The 27,580-nt window shown below is 38.2% G+C and overlaps 1 protein-coding gene across 1 annotated transcript; it reads right to left on the bottom strand.

Moving 5' to 3' along the window:
* Positions 1 to 1,281: 1,281 nt before the first annotated feature.
* On the bottom strand, positions 1,282 to 27,095 carry LOC146567094 (cadherin-10-like). Its single transcript, XM_085286700.1, has 12 exons — positions 26,823 to 27,095; positions 20,886 to 21,227; positions 14,471 to 14,765; positions 12,451 to 12,570; positions 11,160 to 11,327; positions 10,837 to 11,018; positions 9,976 to 10,229; positions 8,855 to 8,991; positions 8,636 to 8,757; positions 7,505 to 7,613; positions 6,587 to 6,838; positions 1,282 to 3,282 (listed from the first exon to the last, which is right to left on the bottom strand). Exons 2-12 carry the CDS (start codon positions 21,093 to 21,095, stop codon positions 2,792 to 2,794), a joined length of 2,340 nt encoding a protein of 779 aa, XP_085142826.1. The 5' UTR covers positions 21,096 to 21,227; positions 26,823 to 27,095; the 3' UTR covers positions 1,282 to 2,791.
* Between the last annotated feature and the right edge of the window lie 485 nt (positions 27,096 to 27,580).

The raw sequence follows: 27,580 nt of genomic DNA, 5'->3' as shown, positions 1-27,580 counted from the left end.
CCAAAGCGCTTAACAATACCACTATTCATTCACTCTCACATTCAGATGAGAGAAATGTGACAAGTTAAAACAGGTCTATAAGGTCTACAGCTCTATAAATGTACCCCTGCAAATCCTGTGGTAAAACACTTTTTTTTAATCACATTTTGCAATATTTGCTATGTTTAGCAGTGAATGTGACATTATATAAATTATAATTCAAATATTTTGTGCTCCTAAAAAAATGTATTTCATGGATCGTGAATTTCAAGTATTTTAACCCAAGATCTGATGTGTAGGAAACATTTATGTGTCTCAAGACATTTGTTATAACCATATTGACTTGCTATCTGCTAGATCATAATCTGATCACAACAGCAGGCTGAAATACTTTGTTTGATGAATAGCACCCATCATTATTAGGAGCTGAAAGGTGATCGATAAGAAAAACGTATGATTACAATTATGCAGCAGTTATGCTATGTGCTGTCTCTAAATCATTGTGGTCAAAACTACGCCGGAAAGTTAACAAGAGTTGCTTGCTTATGGTTTTGTACAGACCTTGGATCCACAAGTCTATTTTTTCTTTTTTTTTAAAGTTAACAAACTGTCTGCTCTCACGTACAGAAAAGTCATGACCACAGATAAAAGGGCAGACGCATTGTTTCCTTATGTTGACTGCAGTCTTGGAAAGCACATTGCACTTAACAAAGTGCCTAACACAAAATGTCTACATCTATTAAATCAAATAAAAGTTAATCCAGTACAGAACATGTTGGAGGTGTTGGTTGAACTTTTTATGAAGTCTTTGCACAGAATAGAAAATTTAACATCTCTGCTTTCTACTCACTGAAGGTTTTATAGCTCTTATATTGGATTTATTAGCTTGCACATAATCACCACTTAACATTATGCAATTAATAGCTGCCTTATGAAATACATCTTTGTTGTTAGGGATGACGGACAGCTTGTACATAACTAAATAGTTGGTACTTCTACAGAGTATTTGTAGGTATCTTTCAAAATGGTTTTAAATATTGGAATTTTCAGTTTGCATAAGAACCATTGAGCTGTTTTGTGCTATGAGAGCTTCAATTTTCATGTCTTTCATTCTGATATGGTAATAGCTATGATAGGACGTATGATGGTATTAAGCAGCCATTACTGTAGAGCCATGCAACTTCCCTTTGCTCAGCTTTTCTTCAGAGGTAAGTTACTTCAGTTGCACCTCTATTGTTGTCAAGAAGAAATGTGTTGATCTGCAAAAATGTTTCAGAACATAAAAATATAAATGACCAGACAGGCATTTGACAACTGTTTTAATTTGCAAGTACTTCCTCTTGGTGTGGTTAGAATACTGAAAAGTGCTTAAAAGTAGGACGGCACCTACATAACTGGCACTACAGCAGTGAGATTGTAGGTGTTAAGATCTGTAACCTAATGAAGCAACATAAGAAAGACATTGATGGGAGGTTCTCCAAAGCCACCCACTGTTACCTTCTATTAAAAATAAAATGCAGATCAGTGTGAAATAAACTACATAGAGTTTGGTGTAATGTTTCTAGGAAAACGCAGTTTGCTGCCCGCAAGGGAAAGGAAAAAACAAAACCCAAATACATTTTCAAATCCAAACTTTCGTGAAAATCCAAATGAAAATCAGAAGAAGTGAGTCTCTGAATTGTGTACTTTTCTAAATACTCCATATTTCTCCAAATACAGATTTATCAGGATGGTGATTTATAGCACAACTACCCGCTTCTTACACTGTCAGTTATTTTACACATCATATCTGCCAAGCCCAGTTTAGTACCTCTTACAGATTTGTTCAATTCAGACAGTTTGTCAATATCAGATCCAACATGTTTTTACTCAGTGAATAGCTACAGTTCTCTGGTTATTTCTGTATTTCATCACAAAAGCAGTTTAATGAACCACATTAGTTGAAATTACGTAACTGGAAATGTGTGGTTTCTTTTTTACATTGTTTTATTAAGAAAATAAGTATAAAAATATAAATATAAAACAATATGACTCAGCATTCAAACAGCATGAATTCAGTGTATGACAGTTTTCTACAACATACACTTTCCATTACATGTTACACCTATATGATGAAATGAATTCACAGTTTGACAAATAAACTGCACCAACCATTCACATGAACATTGCTTGTCAAACAGATATAGCAAATAGTATATAGGATGTCCATCGTTAAAAACATTTTGTACATGTACAGTATTTAATGGAGCTGGCTCGAAAAGCCATTCGACTCCATCCCTATCCCACCCAAACCCAGTCCGGTACCATTAAACATTGATAGTATACAATACTACTATCGCTCATGTCAATTACAAAACACATTGTCCACATCATTGTTCACAAAAAATCCTAAAATTCAAAGGCATCTTTACTGATTATGACCAAAAACAGTAAAACTTTGAGATTTATACTGTATCTCCATTAAGAGAAAATTCTGCACAGTTCAAGTCTTAATTTTCATTTTAGCATCCACATGTGGATAGCAGTGATTTTTGTTTAAGTGTGTGTGTGTGTGTGTGTGTGTGTGTGTCTCTGTGTGTGTGTGTGTGTGTGTGTTTATTTTTGTGCCTGCACACACATTTATGAGAATCAAATGGACAACTAGTTAACTAGCAAGCTAGCTAGCAAACTAGACAAACAGATAGATAGCTTGATAGGCAGACAGACAGTCAACTAGCTGGCTAGCTAACTGACTAGACAAATAGCTGGCTAGCCAGATAGCTAGATAAACAGACAGAGAAGCATGGACTTGGAAAAGAGAGACTATCTTTGTCTAAGTTTCTCTGCCAGGGCTCTTCCCTATGTACATCTCTGCCAACTTTTTGAATTGTGGTCCCCAGTTGCTGAGGTAATCATATTCCTGGTCCCCCTCAGTGGCAGCGGACTCCAGGGAACTGAGGGATTCTGCCAGTGACCCAGTGCCCTCATAAGCATACGTGGCCAGGGAGTCATAAGGGGGTGCTGTTGGATCTGAATCATTCTCCTGAAGCCTCCCATTAATGAAGTCCCTGACATCCGTGTTATCCTTTATAGGTGATGTCCTCCGAAAGGGAAACAGCATTTCGGGTATGATGTCCCTGCGTAGCTTGTTAGCATCCATCACCTCTGGGTTGCGCAGCGTGCCAATATCAAAGGCCTGAGTGTCCTCCTCTCCACCCCCTTCATCGTTGTAGCTGACAACGTTGTCTCTGACATCCTCTTTGGAGATGATCAGAGGCTCCTTCTTCCTCTGTCTCCTCAGGGCAGCAAACAGCACCACAATCACTACACAAGAATCAGCGGGAAATGCAGAGAGAGAAAGCACAGCATAAGATGTCTGCCTCCGAACATGTGTCATGCATTAAAGAGCACAGGAGAGCAAAGGCACATAGGGGAAACACATTTGCTACCAGTGACAAATCCTCAACACTGCCTCAGGCATTCACCTCCTATTATTGAAGATTCAGTGAAAAAGCTTTTTATTTCTTTCCCCCTTGAATGTTACATTCACTGTACAAAATGCACGATGGTTAGAGGACCCTTTTTCATTCTCTAACATGCATCCTCATCTTTTTTTCTCCCCAGTAGTAAAAGAGAATAGGAGATTGCAGAGTGAGCATGTTTTCAGTGAGTGACAGTTTTGGAAGAAATGTATTATTTTAAATTAACCTGCTATTCATCAGATAAAAAGATAACACAGGTAGCATAGTTTTCTACTTGCATCCCACTTGGACGTTAATTTTAATGCCTTCAGGCTATATTGCTGAGTAGTGTACTTTAGGAACATTTGTGATTGACCAGTGTCATTTTTTAAGGAGATGCAGCAAGATATGGACCAGCTATGACGAACTGCTCCAGCTCAGTGCCTGTCTTTTGGAGTCAAGCAGAGGTGAATGAGACAGTCTGTCAGGGAGCTTCAAGCGCGAAAAGTGTTGGATAATGAGCAGATGTCATGATATTTTGCTCAAGAGGAGAGTGCAGAGTTTAACCTTCAGCACACTAAATTTGTGCAATGCGGTCTGCCCTGACAGAATTTAAAATTTGGAATTAAAGCAGACAGACACAAGAAAATCTGGTAGCTTGTATTAGAAATTTAGTCACTCGAGGAACACACCAAACTCCAAAGCAATATTTTGACAGAAGGAAGGAGGAAAAGGGTCAAATTCATCTCATGAAAAAGGTTAGGGACAGAGGAGTAAACACATACACATTCATGAGGACAGATCTGTACTTGTCTTTTATTTTGCCCTCAGCAGTTTGCAAGGAATCCTAAGCCTTAAGTGCTTCTATCAAGTATTATGCTGACAGAGGAGGTAAGGTTCAGTGATGGTTGAAACCCATTACTTATTGGACATGCACTTAAAAAAATACTCCTACATGTTTTTTTAAAATTCTCCTCAGTAGAACTGCTACTGCTGTTCCCTGACTGCGGATCACAAGGACTTCTGAAAGAAATGCTTTATTACTTAGGAAGGAGCATACAACCTTACCTCCCAGAGAAATACCGACTGTTTAGTTAAGTGGTTTTATGTCTTAATGAAGGGTGCCTAGAAGCACCATTGTACTCCTTTTTGAGACAAAAGTAATTATGTTTGATTGTTCACATTTTAAAAGGAATCCAGAAAGACCCCATGTTGCACTTTGCTACCAGTTATATAATTTAAGATATTTTAAAGATTTTCTCAGGGTCCTTGATTCTATTTGTTATCCATACCAAATGTAATAGTCTGTTCAAATGTCTAAAATTGCATAACTCCTTGTGTTCTCAATAAGCTACTTTGTACCCTCAATTCTCCTTAAGGAGAACATTACAGTGGGTATTTTTGGTGTTAGCGTTTTCATCTCATTTAGTAACACTAGTTTAACACGTAACTAAGTTTCCATGACAACTGGAACCACCTGGTTTAAGTGCTGATGTGTGGCATCCTTGTACTGGCCACATTTGTTTGCATGGAACATGGTCACTGGTATTACAAAGGCAGGTTTCTATTTTAAACCTTTTTTGTATAAGCCATCTTCACTATGGTTTGCAAGCTTTTTATGGTCATCAGCCAGCTCATATGAAGTAGACTGAGGCACTTCACTCTGTTATTGTTAAAACAATCTGTAATGTTTGACTGTGAAATACTTAAATCAGCTATTCTTTAGTGCAGGATTTAATCATTGTTTTAACATATTAAGATGCTAAGCTGCTGCCAGTCAAAGTGGAGTCCCTAGATAGAGTGGCATCTTTTAGGGAAAAAAATTTGGGAGTCCAACCTTTTAATCAATTCCCCGTTTATAATGGCAGACCTTGTGATAGAAGAGAGATTCGGTTGTTCGACTCCATGCGGCCACTTAACAGCATGTACTTGAGCAAACAAGTCACTCTGGTCCATGTTATTGACTTTTTCAGCCAAAATTGCCTGCAGCATGATGCGTATAAGGCCTGCCTGGGGTGATAATTTTGCATTTTGGAGTTATGGTAACTGCTAATATGCCAAAAGAACAGCAAGTTCTCAACATAACCATGGTAGCAATGGTAATGAGGTTGGATAAGAAGTAGACAGATAACTAAACATGTGTACCAATGGGTTTGATGTGACCTTCAAAGACAGGTAAGCCTCGATTTAAAAAAACAAATGAATAAAAAATCTTCACAGACCTCTTCCAAAAAACAATGAATAAAAGTAGGATCAGCCAGAATTCTGTTCATTTCAATAAGTGCTTTACTTGTAACAATGTTTCTTAAATCCAGTTTCTTTGTTGCCACGTCTCATAAACCAAGAGTTCTTCCATGGCAACAGATGTTCTTTAGCTAACCTGATGATGCTGTGGTTTTCTGGGTTTCCACCAGAAAATCTTTTACTCCCAGCAGGTTTTACCTGGATCTTATTTGCTTAAAATATTATATTGTTTTCTTCACAGTAATCTCACTTTAAAGTCTCCTTACTGCTTTTATTGCTCACATCTTACCCCTATATTACACTTAAAGCACAATAATGTCTTGCCTTGTACATATACCTTTACCCTCAGTGTTTTTCCATCAAGTGGATACTTAAAAATATACTGGTTTTCTACTTTTTTTTCCACTGTTTGATTTTTGCTCATTTGTAACTAGATATGTTACACCCCTACTTTATAGAGTTGTGCAACTTGTTAAAATACGGTAATAGAGATGGAGCTGCAGCTGTTTTTATTTTGAATGATTTATAATTGTTTTCACTGACTTGAATTGAATATGAGAACCGAGTTGCTATTATTTGCACGGAATACTGTTGTGCCTAAATGAAGAAGCAAACATTACAAGAATAAGAAGTTAAAGTTTTCATGATCCCATGAACATCCATTGTCAGTGACCAAACTGGTCACTAACACAATAAAGCAGGCCTGGCTAGTTACCCTAAAGGGAAGTTAGTTTAAAATTATTATTATATTTATTTATTGTTTTATTATTTTTGGTCAAGACTTTTTACTTCTTTCATTAGACTCACAAAAAGCAGAGCGAAACACCCCCCCCCCCCCCCCCCCCCCTTGCACCTTTAGGCAACTGCTGTTGTGATTTGGTGCTATATAAATAAAACTGAACTGAACTCAAGAGTGAACTTACTGAGAAGGATGATGACACAGAGCAGTATGGCCACTAGAGCTCCAGTTGTGAGACCATCTGAGAAGGGCAAGACCTCAGGGTTACACGACTGCATGTTTCCACGGCTGTCACAAGCACACACGCGCACGATCAGTGTGCTGGTGCTGCTCTGAATGGGGTAGTCGTTGTCAGAGATCACTACAGGCAAGAGGTACATGCTCATCTCACGGCGGCTGAAACCTCCCCTCCGTGTCAGGATATTGGCAGTGTTATCTGTGGAAACATTCAGACCTTGTCAATGACGAGATTTTAGAATAGCTTTCTTTTTATTTCTGTAAATAAAGGCTTTTATTATAAAAGAGCAAATTGCAGCTTATTAGGTAATTATAGACATCTTCATTCAAAGGCACAGTAACCTGGTCCAAGTATGAAGTTGTGTTTGTTTGTTGAAATTGTGAATATTTGTCCTTGTTATGAGTCTGTTATGTCACATTATCTTACAGTATACATGCCATTATTTAAAGTCTTAGACTAAATGGAGAAAACTGAAAAAACATGTAAAGTTTTCAGACCTGTTACTGCATGGCTACTGAACAACCATTGCATATCTTGTTTGAAAAGCTTCATGAGCATTTCCACTTTCTTGAAAAGCAAATATTTTCTATTGTAGGGCAGATAAAATTAAAATCTGTTTGTAACACAGTGCAGTCCAATATATCTGACTGTGAAGGTTGGCATTTCCACTGTGTTTATTGTGCAGTGAAAGATAATTGGCAATCAACTAGAGCTCTTCAAGAAAGAGTACAAAAATTACAACATCAGAAAAAAACCCTGTAATCGCACAAGGCTTTTGATTTTGAATCATTGTTTATTAATGAGGATGTATTTATGAATATTTCTAAGAGTAAAAATGGTAAAAAAAAGAGAAGAATATTTTACCTTCCCTGTCATCAATGGTAAAATTGGGATTGGTGGGACTTATACTAAACACAAACTTGTGTCCCACGAGAGGTTCATCTGTGTCAACAGCACTTATTGTCTGAATCAACTGTAAAAAATCAGAACAAAAGGTTAGGGCAACGCATTAGAAAGCATATGAATATATGCAATTAATATCGTAAAACACTGGAATAACTTTTAAGACATTTGTCAGTTTCAGGATTTGGGATATTTAATGAAGCACAAATATGAATTATGAAGTAGTGTGGATGAGAATTGGTCCATTCACATGGCTACAACTCAAACTCTAAATTTAGACATTTAGACAGGGTCAAGATGACCAACTTAAGTTCAGTATCAGAATAGGGAAGAAAGGTGATGTAAGTGAATTTCCACATGGCATGGTTGTTTGTGATACATGGCCTGGTCTGAGTATTTCAGAAGCTGTTGATGTACTGGGATTTTCCTGTATAACCTAGAGTTCACATAGTATTTTCTAAAAAACGGAAACTATCCAGTGAGCTGCAGTTCTTTGGGAGAAAATACCTTGTTCATACCAGAGGTCAGAGGAGAATGGCCGGACTGCTTTGAGCTGATAGGAGGGCAACAGTAACTCAAACCAAACCAAGGTATGCAGAAGAGCATCTCTGAATGTACAGCAGCAGAAAACTATACCAGGCACCACTTCCATCAGTTACGATTAGCAAACTGAGGCTACATTTCGCATTGTCTCAACTAAAGTTAGACAATTACAATATTGGAAAAAGGTTTCCTGGTCTGATGAGTCTTGATTTCTGCTGCAAAATTTGGATACCAGGGTCAGAATTTGATGTAAACAGCATTAAATTTCCATGTCAGGTGCTTCCAGCAGGATAATACACTATCCCAAATAAATAAAGTAGTTCTAAAGCAGGGTTCCAACAGCATCCCAAGCCAATACAAGCAGCAGATTTAAATGTAATTGTGTCATGAAAATTGTGTCTGGGAACACAGTCGCATCTAAGTATTTTCTGTTGTGTGAATACTTATGCAATATATGCAGCTGACGAATTTGACCCTGTGCTTCAGTGCCATTTATATATATCCTTATTTTGCCCATGAAACCATGATAATGACGGAAACCACTGATACCTGTCCTGCCTTGACATTCTCACAGACAAATGTGTCGTAGGACATGGCAAACTCGGGGGCGTTGTCATTGACATCCAACACCTTGATGAACACTGGCACTCGAGTTGTCTGACGTGGATTATCTAAAATGATTACATAAAATAATTTCAGTTATTTACGGCACAGATGAAAAATTATTATTATTATTATTATAAATTGGATATCAAAAACAACAATTACTTATTTCTGTAGCCACCACAGAAATGTTGTGCCATTTGGATGTTTCTCGGTCCAGTGCTTTCAGTGTTGTGATGGTCCCATTCACAGAATCAATGTTGAACAGCCTCTCCAGATCTGTGTGTCGATCAATGGAGTATCTGCAAGAAATAACGTAGTTATTCATACCAGTGAGATAGAAGTGCTCACAAATTTCCAAACAGACCAAATCATGTTAACTCTACAACAGATTAGTGTTATTGTTGTTGTAAAATGAAGACCAGTTAAAAGTCATTCTGCTTGCACGGGGCTGTCTTTATGAGAAAAAACACACTAACGTCCTTATCTACTTAAAATTGTGTTTTACAAAGTGCATTAATTCCTGCAAAAGAAACTGCTTTCCAGGCTCCCCATTGTCAAAAGATGATACATCTTTCTGTGAGCCTGCTCATTTGTCATAGTCACCTTTCATACACAAGTGAAACTGGAATATGCAACACAATACGCCATGTGGCATTGGCCAAGAGCAGCATATCTCTGTGTCAGAGATGGGCAGGCGCCATATGTGTGGAACGGCGGCGCTGAGCTGTGTGAATCGATACAGCAAATTAGGCTCTTTCACTTTGACTTTGTGCAGTGCCACAGAGGGCTTACATAATTCCGGGAAATAAACAGTCTGTATTCACTTCACAATGCTGCCGCCATCTTCCACTGGGAAATCACCAGGAGGGACCCATGAATAATATTCTCCCCCCCTTCTACACTGACACATGGCTTGGCTGATGGATTAGATTTAACTAAGTGGGCACATTTTAATCCTCACTCTATAAAACTGATAAGAGGAGACTTTGTATTTTGTCCATGTGTTGCTTGTTTTTGCATTGATTTTATTCTGGTATAATTAAAGCTGGGACAATGAGTTTTGAAACAATCAAATTACTACAATAAAGCATTACACCCAATTGGCTGGTTAGGAAATCTTTGCTTAACAGGCCATTGATTGTTTTGCAAGTTTACAAAATTGCGAGTACCTAATTCCAGATGAAAGGGAATTTGTTGTTGTAGGCTAGGAAAGCTATTTGGCATTTTACTCTAAGAGTCTGGCACAGTGTAAGGCCTCAGCACTTCTGAGCCCTGTAGCATACTTGACTGGCTTGTTGTCAGCATCTGGGTCCCTGGCTGATACCACACCAACGAAGCTGCCAGCAGCCGTGTCCTCGTGCACCTCGATGATGTAAGGGTTCCTGGTGAAAATTGGGGGCTCGTCCACATCCTCTACCGTTACCTTGACCGTGGCGTAGTCTTTGAATTGCAAACCATGGATGAACCTTGCATCCAAGTAGGTATTTTTCACCTCCACTCTGAACTCGTAGTCCCTCTTAGTTTCATAATCCAGTGGCTAGAGATGAAAGCACATCAGAAATCAAGCTGTAGACGTTTCCATTTAAAAAGAAAGGGGGAAAAAAACTATCTGCCTCCAGGATTTTGATGTGCAATTGATTGCTTTTCATTTGTCTGCCTTTATCTTAATCATATTCCAAATTCTAGGTTACAAATCCAAATAAGGAATACTGATCTGGGGATCTTTTGAGAGAATTTGTAGCACAAATATTTATATTATTCCTTTTACTACCTTAGGGTGATTTTACATTTCAGTTCAAAAATAGGCTGTCATATTCTTCTTACATCAAAACTGCTAACTAATATCTAATCTGAAACTATGCTGTCCTGACTTACTGTTTGAAGTTAAATGATCTTTATTTTAGATATTTTATATATCTTATGTCAAATTAAAATCAAAACCATACTTTTGGGCTATATTTCAAACTTTTTCCCAAATCTGGAATATTCAAACCAATTACAAAATGTGAAATAATGTAACTACTTTTTTTGTCTGATGTTACAGCTATGACATTAGCTGGTTACTTGAACAGTGACTGTGGAAAACACATATAAAATAGTATAAGAAATAGAGAGAAACAGAAGATGAAATAGAATTGAGGTACCTTTTTTATTATGATGACTCCCTCCTGTGTGATTTGGTCAGTGATAATATTAAAACTGTCATGACCACCAACTATGATGTACTCCATCTCAGCATTACGGCCCACATCTGGATCATCAGCCTTAATTCGCCCAATAGCAGCTCCAATCACTGTGGACTCGACAGCAGTCACACGGAAGGAATCTAAACATGACATTAAATGGGTAAATCTTTGGTTGCGTGCTTGCTTCATTAATCCATGATCATTTTTATTGTACATAGATACAAAACTCTTGTCTTAAAATGCTTTGCAAAACAATAAAGTACAAGAGGGAGGCCTCTTACGATTCGCAAAGCGAGGCGGACTGTCGTTTACATCAGAGAGAGTGATGCTGACTGTAGTGGTTCCTGAAAGCCCTCCCATCTGCCCAGCCATGTCTTTAGCCTGGATCACAACCTGGTAGTTTTCCTTGACTTCTCTGTCCATACCAGGGAGAGCTGTCTTTATCGTGCCTGGAAATAAGAAAAAAGAAAAAGTTAGTCACCACTTTTGCTGTTTTAAAGATACATTTTATTTTGAGAAATTATTTCCTCTCTTACTGTAAATGCGATGAGATTATTATCAATTCTGTCTCTGTCGCAACCATGTCTGCTAGAAAATTACATTTATATGCCTCTGATTTAGTTTGCCAATTAAGTTTCCAAGGGAAATCTAATTGCTGCCCGGATTATGTTTCTTGGCAATGTTTTTTTAGTGTCAGAAGTGCTACATTTGTATACCAGATGCACGATGCAGTACTTTTCTCTGTTTTTTCTTTTCTTTTTTATGATTACACAATATAAGCATTTTGTTTAAAGTCCTTAATAAATGTAATTTTAGTTTGGTTTTACTTACTAGAAATAAATTCTGTGACAACCTCTGTAACATTGTTGAGAACAATACCTTTCAGGGTCAGCTTATGGTTGGAAATAAGGAATTTTAACCTGCTTTGTGAATACAGAGCCCAGTTGTTGTGATCGAACTTTCTCAAATCATTTTCTTCTTGAATTATAAGATAATTGCTCTGTAAATAAGACAGTGTGCAGTTGTTTGTTGCTTTAACGGGGCTTGGTTGCATCAATCTCTGTTTCCATCTGACACTGAGTGAATGCTTAGAGATGAAATTGACATTGATCGTCCCATCTAGCTCTGTTTGGTACGACAGCCTATCAGCCCACTTCCCAAAATGTCAGGCATTACTTATATCCAATTTTAGAAATGCTGTACGTAAATAATGGGACTAATGGATTTGAAAGGTTTTTTCTTATTAATATTTTATGACTCACAGACAAAATGTTTGGTTTCTTCCATGATATATGCAAGATGAAAGATTACATGGCTACAAGTACCGCAGTGTTCTTGTAAATATTAAACTCTTACTTTCCTGACAGAAAACTCGAACATGAACACTTTTTTCAGCCAAACACAAACACAATTGGAAATTTCAGCTGAAATTAGTGGAAGAAATCAATCTTGCACTTATTTGGATTAATAACCCTGAGAGTCAGATGAATCCCCCTTCTTCCGATTTAATTCTCACACACATTGCAACACATTAGAAGCTGCTTCTAAGAGATCCTGCTGCGTTTGGCTTACCATTTTCAGAATCCACAGAGAAGTAGGGCTGTCCCTGTAGAATGCTATACACAAGCTTGGCACTGTTCCCATATGTTTGATCATCAGCATCCGTGGCAGTTACAGTGACAACAGATGTACCTGCAAAACAAACATCGAAAGTCAATTTTAATTGATTCTGTTACTGCGCTTATTATAACAAGACATGATCAAGTAACTGAGTCAACTTTTGAAATTTACTTCCATTTGTATAGAGAAAGTTTTCTGCAAATTTGACACTCATTTCCAGAAAGCCAGTTGCTCAAAGTGACCATTATTAACGCCATCAGTGCCCTGATATTGTTCGTATTTATTCGACGACCGGGCCTCTGAACAAAATCAATTTTCTCCAAAAAAGCAAGCGTGCCGAGATAGGCGAGTGACTAAACAGTGAATCAAAATTGATAACCTACACTTTCAGACTGTGATTAGATCTCATCTGGATCCACAGTCAAAATTATTACTTTGATTAAACCCAGGTAATGGGTCTAATTTAAATAGCAGTGAGACTAAAAAATGATGGTTTGTCAAGCCTTAAGGAAAGAATACTCTCTCTGTCTCATAAATCAAACCTGGTATGAAAAGATGTAGTAATAACATACACATTTAGTTTTTCAATTCATGCCATGCAGTTTTGACTAATGACACGCCAGCCCGTAGCCATTTTGCACACCAATTACTGTCATAAAATATTTTGTGAGAAGCTGAAACTATAATAATAATAATAATCCCCCAAAAATGGAAAAGGTTTCCCCCCCTTTCTGTTAACAGCCCAAAGTGTGGAGAGATAAAGGTACAACTGACATGCTTTTATGCTCGTCTAGGTACAATTACCACTCAACTAAATCATTTTTATTTATGTATTTTTTATGCGACTGAAAGAGTGTTTGCAATTACTAATTACCACCAGGACACATACACTGGGGACTCTAAAGATGTGTCTAAAAAAAAGTTCAAGCTTCGAAAGAACTCAGTTCCTCTCAGATATGCTGTCACTGAAATCACTTCCATATTAAGTCCTGTATAATCCACCCAAGCGTTTCAGTAGTGCTACATTGCGAATACTGTCCTTGGCATTCAGGAGACCTCTGCCGTGTCCTGTTTGGGTCTAACGGTCTCCGTGCATACTAATGAACCCTCGAACATCTGTCCCACTTAGTCCCAGCACTGATAGTATAAAAGGAGGCTGCTGGTTTTTTTTATAGCTGGGTGACTTGGCTAACCAGTGTGTTCAGACTGAACATATAAGGAAGTTTATTAGTCCAGAGGTGGGTAGCGGTGACACTGAGCCATCCTTTGAAGCTAGGACGTCTAAGAAAAATGCATTATGAATTCCAAATGGAATATAATTTTTTGTCATATAGGCAATTGGGTTTTGATTTACCCTTGATTGTTCCCGTGTATTAATTTGTGGTTGCATAATTGAGGATTGATTTCAAGTTGCATGCATTACTTTCGTAAGCTTTGTTTATATTCATGCCAACTGGCTTATTTATATTACTTGAATGGAATGAAGTGGAGTGCAATGAAGCAAATCCTTAATTGGAAAGACTGTGACAATCTAAACTTTTAATATTTCTACCACCTATTAAAAATGGCAAATGGCATTACTTGTTATGAATGCCCAATGAGCCTGACCGCGTGAATAACAATCGCAAAACAGCAAATAACTGTGAAAAAAGTGAACACAGCGTCACATTAAACCAAACCAGCTGACTGATGAATAGTGGCTTGCTTTTTCTGCATTGCTTGAAAATTGTTTTGCCATATTCTATTAACATTATAATGGCATCAATTCTCAGATAAATAAATGTGGACTAATGGTTTTCCTTATAGATTTAGAAGCTAAATATGATCATTAGTTAATTGTTTAGTCCAATGGGGATGCGATTTTTCAGAGCACAAATGGCCAGTTTTATTTTGTAGCTATCCAGCCAATTAACAGTTGTTGATTTAATTTTGTCCATTAATCAGTGTTAAAATTAAACGAACCATAACTTACCCACTTCAGACATTTCAGGCACACTAGCAAAGTAGATTTCCTTTGCAAACTTTGGGGCGTTGTCATTGATGTCATGAATTTTGATATTAAATTCAGTGTCAGGCTCCAGCTCTGCATTGGTGTTTCTGTCCAGAACCTTTGCGTTCAGTGTGTACATGGCTTTTTCTTCTCTGTCCAGCCTCTTTGTGGCGTGAATATCCCCAGACTTCTCATCAATCAGGAACAAGGTGCCTGCCCCATCTCCAGTCAGGATGTACTTCACGTTGCCATCGCCCTTGTCCATGTTGGAGTGCAGCTGAAAATCAGAGAGATCCATATTAAAAATTGAAACGAATCTTAAGACAGACCTGTACAAATTGCGTTATGTTGTATGGGTGTGTAATTGGAGGAATTGCACACTCTTCCGTCATGGACTTCAGGCTGACAAGAAAGCTTCAGCTTTCAGTAAGACGCATTGATTTTGTGTAACCAGTGGCGATAAAGTACAAAGCTATTTAAAATTTAATTCTACTTTTGAACACTTCTCCATACAATAACAACAGTGCTTCTCAATTGCTAACATCAAATGTAGTTGCTGTTGTTAGTTTTTCAAGCCTTTGGAAATGATCTAGAGAACTTTGCTTCTACATTTCTCCCTAATTAGATTTTCTTTAACTTTAAACAAGAAAAAAAAAACCACTGCATGCACTACTGGTAGGAGGGAAATGATTTTTTTTTGTATTGCCCTCGTCTTTCTCAAGTTGGCCAGTTTTTCCTCTTTTGCCAATTTTGACTTTTGTTCCTTTGTGAAATAATTGTTGAAACCCACGAAGCAATCTGGTTCAGTCTTTGAAAATGGTGCCTTTGCACCCAGAGTATCAAGTGTGACGCACTCCATTACTCCAAATCAAATTAGTCGTGGATTTTTCTTCCAGATTGTGCCTTTGAAAAATGATGAGAACCTGACCCACAGCAACAATTGCTAAAATTAGTCACCTCTGACCTATCCATCACCTTGAAGCATCTCCTAAGTGTCACAGACGATGGTGGCATACTGTGACAGACACTTGATTCAAGCTCATTACTGTACTGGATCTGTCAGCAGATATATTTAGAGCACTATCTCATGGGTTCACATTTTAAATGACAAGTAGTTAGGGACACAGAATGTACGTCAGTAACTTATTAATATTAATATCTGCATGCTGTGAAGAAACTAATTATTTTTTCCTGCAGTTGGAAGAATAATGTCAACAGTACAACTCCGGATGGAAATCAGAAATGTATTACCAGAGTGGTAGCTATTCTCAGGTAGAATTAAAAAATAAATAAGGATGCATGTGAAAACAAGATGCTGTCAAGTTCAGATGAACAATAGACACAGCATTTGGCACTTTGTGGGGAAATATTTTCAAGCAGATGATCTCTATTATCCAAAGGCTATTAAAGAGAAATATCAGTCAGCTTGAATTTTCACATATATTTGCGTTCTGAGACAGTCTGTTCATTGTTGGTGAATGTGAGCCGTAGGCCAGTGAACCAAGGATTTAAGATGTGTTATGGATGTGAAAGCTGCTACTGCTATTGACTATGAATGACAGTGTAATTTTAGCAGCCAGGAAACTGTTTGTGTGAATTTTTGCATTCAAATAGGCTTCATATGTTGGCTATGCGCAATTGCACTCTTCAAAAAGAATCTATATTTCCACAGTCACCTTATCGTTAAAAATAATTTTTCATATATTGGCATATAGGTTATAGGAGGGTTAGCTCACTACGCATCACTGGAATCCTGTGCAACATAAGAAGAACATATTTCATTATTGATATTCAAAACTGTGACTCCTCGCATACTCTTGTGTGCTAACACTGTGATAATTAGGCCAGCGCAATTTCAGACCATGTCACACAGCAATTGCATTTTTTTTTCATCTTTTCATGATATTCTCACATTTTTTTTTCATCTGATTATTACCATATTTTTCAGGCTTGTTTGTTAATCCAGTTAAAAGAAGGCTGAGAAGCAAAAACAACAAACAATGAGCCATCAAAGGAGCCTAAACCTGTGCAGCCAAGCTGTCTCAAAGATAATAGGAATTTTACAGTCTTTGCAGAGCCCTGTATTTTACATATTTCCCTTAGTCTAAATTGAACCCCCACCCCCCACCCAAGCCCTTTCCCTGTGCACTTGTGCCAATTATTGGATGTCGACATAACGTTCCCTTCATAGCCATGGGTAAAAGAAACATTTTCTCCCCATGGCCATATAGATTTCTGACTTAGTGGAACTGCAAATAAGGAGGGATTCTGCACAAGTAAGCAATGTTAGGAAAAGATACCACAGCATCTAAAAATAATAGTGTTTCTGTTCTCCTGTTGTCAGCAAGGCAATGAGCCAAGAACATGGGATTTTAGGATTTTATTTCTTTTGGGATGTCCTATAGAAACTGCACTCAGTACTGTAATGCACTTTAATCATATATATATATATATATATATATATATATATATATCTTTTTTTTTTTTGAGAGAGGCATGAGGGGTGTTTTTTCTTGAAGCACACAGTTCAAGTGTGCTAGACTTTGCATCTAACATGTAGCGTAAATCTAGTACAGCTATAAAAAAAAGAAAAACTTCCATTGACACTCTCGAGAAAGTGTGGCACAAAGTGTTTTTCACACAGCCCTTACAAAATCTAATGTTTGCACTGCCACACTATATTTGCAGAGATTTAGTGGCTCTCCTTTCAAGGCCTTGCAGCACAAACACAACGTTTTCAAGGCCTTACAACAGAAGCACAGAAGAGAGCCTTGATGAGTTAAATCGCCTTGCACAAACACTGAGGAATTGTCAGTAAAGCACCAAAATCATTGGCAATTCTTGTCAGGTCTCTGGTAAGCATTGCTTGGTGCTGCAAAGAGGAGATAGCAAAATAGAGTGTAGAACGGTTACAGAATAATCACTCGTCCTCCTCTCCCCCCGTCTCTTAAGACATAGGCAGGAATTCTTTACTATTAGAGCCATGTACTATAATGTGCAATATGTTGGTTAGAGGTACAGCTTACAGTATCTCTGTTGCGCTTTGTGTTTTTTGTAACGCACACAGGTTCGGCAAAATTCATGCAGAGGAGTGTTAAGCAAGGCCTTTCAAAAAGCCAAGGATACTTATTGTCAAAATATTAACACCACAAAGTGAGCTACCTTGAAAGTTTTAATTTAGGCAGCACATTTTGTCTACAAGGCACAAAAACAATGCAGTGTACCGAGCATTTAATAGGATTTTGTTCACTTCAGACACACCACTCATATGCTGCACAATCCAAAGTTTGCGCTTGTATTGCTCAGCATTGCAAGCGTTCACACTTCACAGCCCTGCTTAAGAAGTAGGGCACCACAGCTGCAGACAGTGAGTGCTCACACTCATTAATGCCCCCATGAAAGTCAGTTAAAATGAGATTTGGTGGATTTACACTTGGATTCTACACACTCGCGCTACATAGAATATATAAAAACATAAAGTACACTCTGCTTTTTAGCAACTTGACAACTGCTGCCGAATCTGGCTGAAAATACGACTTTAATAATGAAGTTATTTGTCTCCATCATCCTGTGAGGTATCTGACTGCACTATTCATTATGTAAGCCTCAAAGCTGCGTGTCTTTTGAAGTCCTGATAAGCAATATCATCTGCATTTATTATAGTGCATTTGCAGCCGTGCACTGCTTCCTTTTCAGTTGAGACGTGAGGCATACGAGTGTGAGACTGTTCTTTACATCACATTTGATTGCCATCACCAAGAAATCAACCTCAAGTGAGAGTTAGTGAGTGTGTGGGGGCTGATTGGAGAGCTTTGATTGAATGTGAAATAAACAAGTTCTGCTACAGTGCGCTACAAAGGCCATTAAGTGATCTTTATGTGAAAGACCATCGAGGCTTTGGTGGCTTTGTGCTGGGTACTGGAGTGCTTTTTACATTTTCTTTCTTCCCTTCATACCTGTCTGTCTGTCCTTCTTTGTCTATTTTTTACTTCTACCTTTAACATTGATCCGGCTTTTTTTGATTGATCTTTGTTTTTCTGTTTATCTGCCTTTGTCTGTCTCTTTCTTAAGGTCTCACATTTTTTTTGTATTAGTCTTGTAAGGTTACAATCTATATATCCAATTCTTTCTTTCATTCTTTCTTTCTCCTCATCTTTTGTGATTTTTCATATTTTCTTTTACAGTCTTGTGTTAAAGCTAAATCTTTCATTATTTTTCTTTTTTTCATATTGCTCTTTTTTTGTTCGTCATTCATTCTTATCATTCTTTTTTATTTTATCAGGCTATCACCATCAGTTTTACTTGTCAGTCTTTTGTATTGTATTTCATATAGTTTTTCCGTTTTTTCATATCAGTTTTGTCCTATATTAAATCTTTTATATAGGTCAGTTTTTTGGGCCATTTTTTGTATAGTCTTACAGTTTTCCTTTCAGTTTTTATTGTCAGTCTCTGGTTGCAGTCGTATATTAAGAGTATCTTTCATATAGACCTTTCCATCTTTGGCATTGTTTCTGTTATTTAGCTTCCATATGATCTTGTTTGTTTTTCATTCAGTTTCTTGCGACAGTCAGAGGGTCTTAAGTTATTTTGATCTTTCATATTTTTTTCTTATTTTATTTGCAGTTCTTGGGTTTTTCTTTCCTGTCCATCTTTTGAACAGTCAGAGTTACTCTCTCAGTTTTCTGTATCAGTCTTTTGTATATCTTTCTATATAATCTTTGGCATTGGTCCTGCTTTCTTGTACTGACTTGGGCCCAGGGGGTGCTTGGTATGTTTGCTTGATAAATGAGAAAAATTAGTGATTAAAGTAGGGTTGAAAGTAGGGCACTGATTAATTTTTCATAGACAACTAATTGATTGATCTTTTAACTTGTTCACTCTTAAACTCTCCTTAAAGGCTATGTGCCTTCATCTTAACTTATTATTTGTCTGTTTACCAGTCTCTGTTACCATCACAGTTTTTTCCCTGTGGTTAAACTGATGGAATTAGTGATTTGTGTCAGCTTCCTCTGTAAAGCAGAATGGCAGCGTGTGCTTGCCCTATTTTCCCCCTCCAGTAATTTATTATAGGCTCATGTTTTTCTGACAGTTTAATAGTGAATGATATTGGACACAGGAGGAGTGCGGAACCGGTGAGTGTGATTGCTGTCATGCCACAGAAGTTGGGTGCCAGAAAGCATCAAAGAGTCGAGAAAAAGCCACATCACACCAGTCACCGACATATCACTGGATGGCCCCATTTATAGTTAGCATTTCCTCTGCTGCTTCATCACATAATACAACAAGGTGAATTTCAGTGGCCTTCTTGATTGATATGTTTTCTTCTTCCTCCCTCTCTTCTTTTTTTATTTTTACTGTTCCTTTCTCTTCACCACATCAGAATGATGGTTTCAGCAAAAGAAGTTGTCATATCCCCCGTACTCAACCTTGCACAAGACACTTGTTTACTCCAGAGAATGAGGTGTGTGATGAAAGCCAGCTTCCTCTTAGAAAATTGGCTGTCGACAGTCACCTCATTTCCCTCCCTTGAGTTGATAACTGCAACGCTCCCCATCACACCTGTCTTTATGGTGCTAGCACGGGTGAGCTGACAAAGAACTGTCTGAAGTAGGTGGGTGGAGAAGAATAGCATTGTCCCAAAACTTTTTGGGGCGATTCTTAGGAGAGTCTTGCAGGAGCCGAGTCTCATGTTTTTGTTTGGCTTGGATTTGCTATGGTCTTGACCTGATGTTGATATTAAATTTGCACTTGTTCTATGTGCTGGTGATTTACAAGCTGCATAAACTCATATACGAATTTTGAAGTGCTCCTTAGTTTCATGGTGAACACATGTACAAATGCCATAGTTTGACTCCAGTAGGTGCCACTGTCTATTCATTTTTATTTCTGTTTTTCTTGTATTATGTATCACCCATCACTGTGTTCTTGTACATCCATGCCTATTTCAACAAAATAACCATTTCCTGCCTCCTCAAATTTGAAGGTAGGAATGGTCATATTGTTGAAAAAGGCTGGTCCACAGGCTGTTTCAGCTTCTATATGCTTTGACTTTTTGTCTCATTATGATCTCACAAAAATTATTATAAAGCCAGAAATGGTTGTTTTTGGTATTACTGTTAAAATGGGATGTTATTGTTATATTAATGCTGTCTGCCACATAAAAAAAATCTGTACTTTTATTTTAGCTGTAATAGTATGTTTACACTGCACAGGGTAATCAAGAAAACCATGGAACAAGTGAGGTTGTGTACACTTGTTTCTGTCTGATAGCTCCAGTAACTGTGCCTGTAACAGCCAGATTTCTGGCAGCCCATTCATCTTCAGCCAATTACATCAAACACTACTTCGACAAGCTAAAACTCCTATAATTAGTCTACAATGTGGTTGGACGTTTTACCTTGCCAACATATTGATGGTCGTTTCCTGTATATTCCTCGAGCAGAAAGAATTGATTCCACATCCATCCACGTTTGGACCGCTGAAGAATCTTACCATCACTCTCTGGCATCCCAAACAGATTCCCAATATTCCCAGGCGCAAAAGGAAGGGCAATAGTGGGCCAGAGGATAGAGAGCATGAGGAGCAGCAGAACTTGATTGGTTATCATGGTATCCAATCAGCTGGGAAATGTCCTGAATGACTTCCGAATTATGGTGATAAGCTTCTGAGAGGATCAGCACTGGAAGGTGGTGTCATCAGAACAGACATTGTATTCCTTTCTTTGATCTCCTTTAGATCCCTGTGAAAAGAGGAAACTGTATTCAAGAAAAAGACCATGACACCTATCTATCACTTTGACAGTATACAATTAAAACAGTCAAATAGCATGTGCACTTGTGAAAACAGCAGCTTTGCAAGCCGTTGTACTCTGTGTACAATGACTTTTCCTTCAGATTTCCTTCAGATTTTGCTATACAAGGCCAAGAGCTGCACTAGTTATTCAATCACCTTAAAAGCTTCAAAGCCATGATTTAATGTTGAGGCTTGTCTAAGAGCCGTAAGCTTAAGAATAAATTAATATAGTGTCATCATAAAAGAGTGTATATGTTTTTCTAGTAAAATTGAACTTATCTAATGATAAAAATAGAGATGAAGCTAACGTGGTGGAACTGATTTGACAAACTTCTAAGTAAATGATAAATGAAAGGCATGAAGTATAAAGAATTTCAAGACAATAAACATAATAAATGTATCACCAGATGACTTCGGTAATCTAAGTGCATAACCAATGGAGTGGATGTCAAGATCAAATTCAGTTTAATGAATCGTGCTTCTTGTTTTGTATCAAAATGATCTTTGACTTTGACATATTCATTATGTGATAGGGTTTAATGACATTCCTTTTTTTTTCTTGGAAGCAGTTATTCAAGTACTACATTTTTACTCTTAAGTCTCCATCGCAGCAACATTCCCCAGAGACCAGAAGCATTTAGAAATATGTCATTCAATCGTGATGGCCAGAAAAGCAAACAAACAAACAAACAAAGTGGCTTGTGCTTTAGAAAACTACATAAACTTTAATGGAGGGACTACAACACCAGTGATGTATGAGTGGTCAAGCAGTGGTCGTCTTGACTTTAGTCGCTTTTTCACTACAGTGGAAACACACTAAGCCAGCAATGATTAGCCTGCAGGGAAACTTTGCTAGGTCCTATTAATTTTTCAATGGGCAACTCCACATCCTTTATTACCAACACTGGCATCCTATCGAAATCATCTTCCTGTAATCAGCCGGAGCAAATTTGTATATTTTTTTTTTTAGATGCAGATAATTTAAGTTTAGTAAATATGGTAGAATTCACAATCAGACATATCTCTTCCACACCCTGCATCTTAAAGGACTGTGGTGCGCTTTACTAATTATAACTTGCATTACTGATGATATGCAAACACTGATGAGATGCTTCAAAGACGGTGAGCATGTTTAAACAGCTTAATACAGGCACCTCTGGGAGAAGTATGCTTCTGACATGAGCAAAATATATTACCCCAACATCCTCTGTAGATTTTTTTTAATGTTCTGCTTCACAGTTGTTCACTTACATTTTACAGCTGCAGAACAGACTTCCACTAACATATGTATAAATGGATCGTCTTGCTAAAGGGAAGTCTGTCTTTTTCATCTCTTCCATCCAGTTCACCCTCCTTACCCACTTCCTCTCAATTTTTAGCTCTACTTAATTTTTGCATCCTTTACTGATGGCTAATTTCATAGATTTTTATTCCCTGGAGATGTTTTGATGCACTCCAAAAGGAGAAAATCCATATAGACATACACAGAATTTCCCAAACCACCAAAATTATCCCCAGGTGTCTGTCAGGCTTTGTGCCTGTGAAAAGGTATTTTGTGTTATTGGCAGTCTTCTTCCAATACTTCACTAAAGGCTGTGTCCCCACTCACTGGTCCTGATAGGTAATTTGGGTGTCTATGCATAATTGATGGTCTTTTGTAAGTTAATCCTAATAAATCTTACCTCTCTTCCTAAAAGAACCCATTTAGCAGTGTCCCTTTATAAAGGTTAAGGTACGAGAGTTACCCCAGCACGCACTCGCTGTGTACCTCAGGGAACGCTGTTTAAAAGCCCATGCGAGTCGATGCCTCTGCTTTTGTTCAGAGAATTTAAAAAAGGACTGTGAAGTAAGTCACATGAACAAAGGATCTATTAATGTCAGGGAACAAATTAGTATTATGTTTCTAATGATGATAGCGAAATGGCAAATTTAAGTACATGCAGTACTATGAATAGAAAATCAAAACATGTAGCTGATAGATCTTAATTTGAAACATTGTATTTATTCTCAGTGACTCGGGGAGTTTAAATGAATGAAATCTGTTACGTCAACAGTAATTCTTCAATAACTGATCAAAGTTTTTTTTAATGTATACGATATATGGATGAGGTAGAGGAGAAAGCTATTAAAACTATGTAATAACTCTAACACAAATTTCATTGACATGGTAGGACTGACCCAAAGCTTTTAAGAAACTATAAAGATGTTGAACAACAGGCTGCACATATGAATGAAATCCAGCGTTCTGCAAGTACAGAGACTTTAATTTTGTCCAAGTATTGCCGCAGTAATGGAGATGAAATGTAGATATTGTGGTAAATTGCTGATGTGCTACATTTTTTATGTTAGTTTCTTGCTCATAATGTGACATTAGTGTGACACGTGCATTGCCGAAATCAGGAAACGCCGCCTTGCAATTAATCTAGTCTGATGCTTGTGATTGCATTTTCTAATTATCATCCCAGCCTGTCCTTGAGTTTTAATAGCATTCTGGATATTAATCTTTGATGTGGTGTGCCTATTAAGCATTAGGCCAGTGTTTCTTTTCAGAATTCTTCCAAACACTCCATTAAAGGATGAGCGAGCATGCTGAATGTATGCCAGATCCTATATACGCAAACTAAATTATCCCAGCTTATTCAACCTATTAAATCGTGGAGTTTATTAAGAAAAAGTTGTTTATGATTAGATTAACTTGTAGGCAGCTTATATGGCTTGGCATTAAGGCACACAGATGTGAAGGGACAGAATTACTTTTAAGTGTTGTCTAGGGTTGTTATTCTTAATCTTGGCTAAGACACAGTCTGGCAGTTGCTCTGCTCTGCTCCGTTTCTGTAATCTGCAAATTATACATTCTTGTTTTGCTGAATAAGAATATCTTTGATCAGATATAAACTAGCTGTTCATCAGGATATGCTTCCTAGAAAAGCGCAGGCTTGCACATTAGTCTGTGTAAAATTTTATGCCCCCGAAATTGAACATGCAGGCTTGCCCATGAAGCCCAAACCGAGCACGCTAACCTTGCACTTTTATTCTCTGACGCTAGTGAGACAATAATTATAGATGCAATATGCAGCAGAGGTCTGGCTAGTAAACCTCTTTAAGAGTTCTCTGCATAATAAACTGATAATCCTCTGTACATGGGAGAATATTGCTGCAAACTTTGGCACTTGAATATGACTGTGGTTACTATTTACTGCAAATGTCTGCAGTGAATAGACTTGCCATGTTTTAATAAGTATATAAGGGATTTAGCTGTTTAGTGAAGATATAAGACACAAAAAGGAGTTGGAAACCGCCCTACTTAACCAAAAATTCATTTTGGATGACATTGATTTATCAAATGAAAATAGTCCCCCAAAGTAACACAATACATTTACATTATCCATGAATAGATGCATTGTTACATAAGGGTAGGACAACATAATAAAGACTCAGCTACACAAAAGCTACACAAAACCTCCTACCTCCTACACCAATATTGACCCACTTTGAAACCACAGACTTTTAGACCCCATCAAAATTCTAGTCTTATGTTGCACAATCAAGGAATTCTGCGCGTGAATAAATTTTAAAAGTGCTGTGAATAAACACAGGCAGAGGTGGAGTAATTGGAAAAAGAGAAGACTAAGATGGAGAGAGGGCACAGGAAGGCGGCAAGGTCATCGAACTGGTGTCATGATTAGTCTTGGTGATCTTTTGTACTTACACTGTTTGTCCAAGGGCATGATTTATAGCAAGCAAATGCTGTATTTTTTGCGGTGACAAATGCTAACCATTTATGCGAGGTTGGTGCTAGAAACTAGTGTTATGTGATTGGCAGTTTGAGTGGCTCCAGTGATTGCTTGCCGGTATTGACAGAGCAGCACGGACAGAGTATAAATCTAGCATGAGGGGCGTTGATGCACCAAGCTGCTGCACCTGCGCAAACTTCCACTTGGTGGAGCCCTAGACCTTCCCAAGTCGGCCTCTGCCGGGTGCAGTCTTTGGCAAACCTCAGCAAGCTTTACTCATGTTTTGAAATCCTCAAAGCAATTTTGTGATACAGTGCACACTTCCGTGTTGAAAAGCTACTCTAAGGGGGTTGTGGATGCAGGGGCGTTATTCTTGAAAAGGGTGCGTTGACAATGAAAAGGTAACAAAAAGAGATTAAAAGAGGAAAAAATGTTTATGCTGAGATGCATCTAGGAGAGTGTAACTAGGTAGGAATGAAAGTCTGACCAAGTCATTTTAGACAGAGACCGGAAAGAAATTACAAATACTAGAATTTAATTCAAAGCGAGCTTATTACAGTTCCCATTTTGTTGTGAAAATGCACTCACTTCCCACTCTTGCTTCTCTGTTTGAACATATGTAGTGTTTTTCAAATATGTATTCATGTCTGATTCTTTAAAGCCAGCTTTGCAAATGCTCATGAGAGCCTCTTCGCCTCTGTGGGAGAATGGATTTCCACCTCTTTTCATTCTAATGCTGAAAGGTTGCTCCATAGCTGACAATAATTCAGGGACCGTGTTAGTGGCTAATTTGCACTAAACAATAATGGTGTTACACGGGCATCCTGGCGCACACGACTAAACCCTCATATATCACTTTGGTGACTGTGAAGCCGTCTGCGTGTGAGGCAACACACTGAGGGAGTAGGCTGCTGCTGTTGCTGCTAGAAAGGCTGAAAAAGAGAGTCAGGGTTGGATTAAGTTTGTGCTGTGGAGGACATGCACATATACGTACACTGTAACACTGTTGGCTGCTCTTGTTGCGGTGCTCGAACACCATCATAAACACCTTCATGCATTTTTAGAGATATGAATGGTACAGTGCCTCTCCATCAAATCTGCCCACAGCACATCACAAGTGTGAGCCGCACTCACTGGCTTTCAGCAGACAGACAAATACATCTCCACACACACACATAGAGTCATATATACAGCAGAAGTGCACTTAGGTGTATGCATAGGCTATACTCATGCATATAAGCTATGCAGGCAACCATGGGTGCACAGTATGGAGAACATCGCACTAAGAATAAGTGACAAAGTTTGGATATCAGACTACTAAGTATTTTACATAGTCATAGTATCTTACAGGTACATATTATCTCCTGTGTGACAGGTGTCATGGGCTGAATATTTTACAATGTCAAAAAATATAATGAATTTTAAAAAAGCTAAAGCTTTTTAAAATTTTTTTTAAAGAAAGCACCCTAATTGATCCTTAAGTTTCATTTGTAAAAAGGCAAAAAAAAATTGGAATCTACTTGGATATCACAATGTGAAGTTTCCTTGATTTTCAAGTCTTCCTTGTACATTCAAGAAAATTAAAAAAAAATAATAAAACATTTTAAGGTATACAAAAAATAAAATACAGCTAATTTGATTCAGCTGTTTTCTAGCTCTTTGAAGTTCCAACACTTCTTTTCCTGAGATATCCACACTGCTGCATTAGTCTGGCTTTGTCACAGTGCAAGGAGCAGATCATCCCCTGGAGTCTGAGAGCAGACAAAATATAAATATACCCTTAAACATTAATCAGAAAAAGCCCTTACCTTTGATTCTCACAGCTTAGCATCCATCTGTGTCACTGAGTGCACGGTACTGTGTTCCTACTCCTTAGCAGTGCTTAGCGGTGGAGACTCTGACTCCTCACGGCAGTGCTTACATTCCAAGACTGACAACAGCACAGCTGGTGCGAATGTGTATGGGAGTGTGTGTGAGTGTGTGTGCGTGGAAAAGAGAGAGAGTCTCCTGCTTACTTCCCTCCCTCGCTCTGTGCTTTGCTCTTTCTCTCTTCCCTCCCTCGCTCCATTTCTCCTCCCCGCTCTCTGGCTTCTCTCCCCTTTCCTCCTCTACACTTTCTTTCTATCATCTCTTCTTGCTCTGTCTGTGTCTCTCTTTCTCTCCCTCCCTTCCCTTCTTTCCTCCCCCTCCCCTCCTCTCTCTCCCTCTCTCTCTCCCTCTATCCCCTCCTCTCTCTTTCTCTAGCCGTGCATCACTTCTGGCGGTGGATGTCACCGAGGCTGAAGCTGAGGCGACTCTTCCCCTGATTGGCTGCCATTCACAAGTTAGCGATAAAGAAAAAGGGAGAGAGAAAAACGAGACAAAAAAGCATGGGGGGGGAGGCTAGAAAATACTGCCCTTACATCCCAGTGAGCATCAGTTGACTGTGGAATAGAGAAACAGGGGAGGTTAGAGGCTGAAGAAGAGGGTGGACTCTGGGAAGGCATACAGTTTTTTTCCTCCTCTTTTCTTACTGTGAATGCATCCACAAAGCTGTGCGTAAGGGGCGGCACTGAAAGTGACTGCT

Source organism: Mchenga conophoros, linkage group LG9 (assembly GCF_057382185.1).
Source record: "Mchenga conophoros isolate Kocher_MC1m ecotype Shallow Benthic linkage group LG9, M_conophoros_male_GT1.1, whole genome shotgun sequence".
In the NCBI taxonomy this organism is placed as follows: Eukaryota; Metazoa; Chordata; class Actinopteri; order Cichliformes; family Cichlidae; genus Mchenga; species Mchenga conophoros.
Note: the sequence above shows the minus strand (reverse complement) of the source record. Positions and strands in the feature narration are given on the sequence as shown.

Excerpts from the sequence above, each read along its gene's own strand:
- LOC146567094 (XM_085286700.1), bottom strand. The coding sequence starts at position 21,095 with ATGATAACCAATCAAGTTCTGCTGCTCCTCATGCTCTCTATCCTCTGG. Across the intron at positions 11,328-12,450 it reads CTCTGTGGATTCTGAAAATG|GCACGATAAAGACAGCTCTC; the intron begins GTAAGCCAAACG and ends TCTTATTTCCAG. Across the intron at positions 8,758-8,854 it reads TGTGGTGGCTACAGAAATAA|ATAATCCACGTCAGACAACT; the intron begins GTAATTGTTGTT and ends TAATCATTTTAG.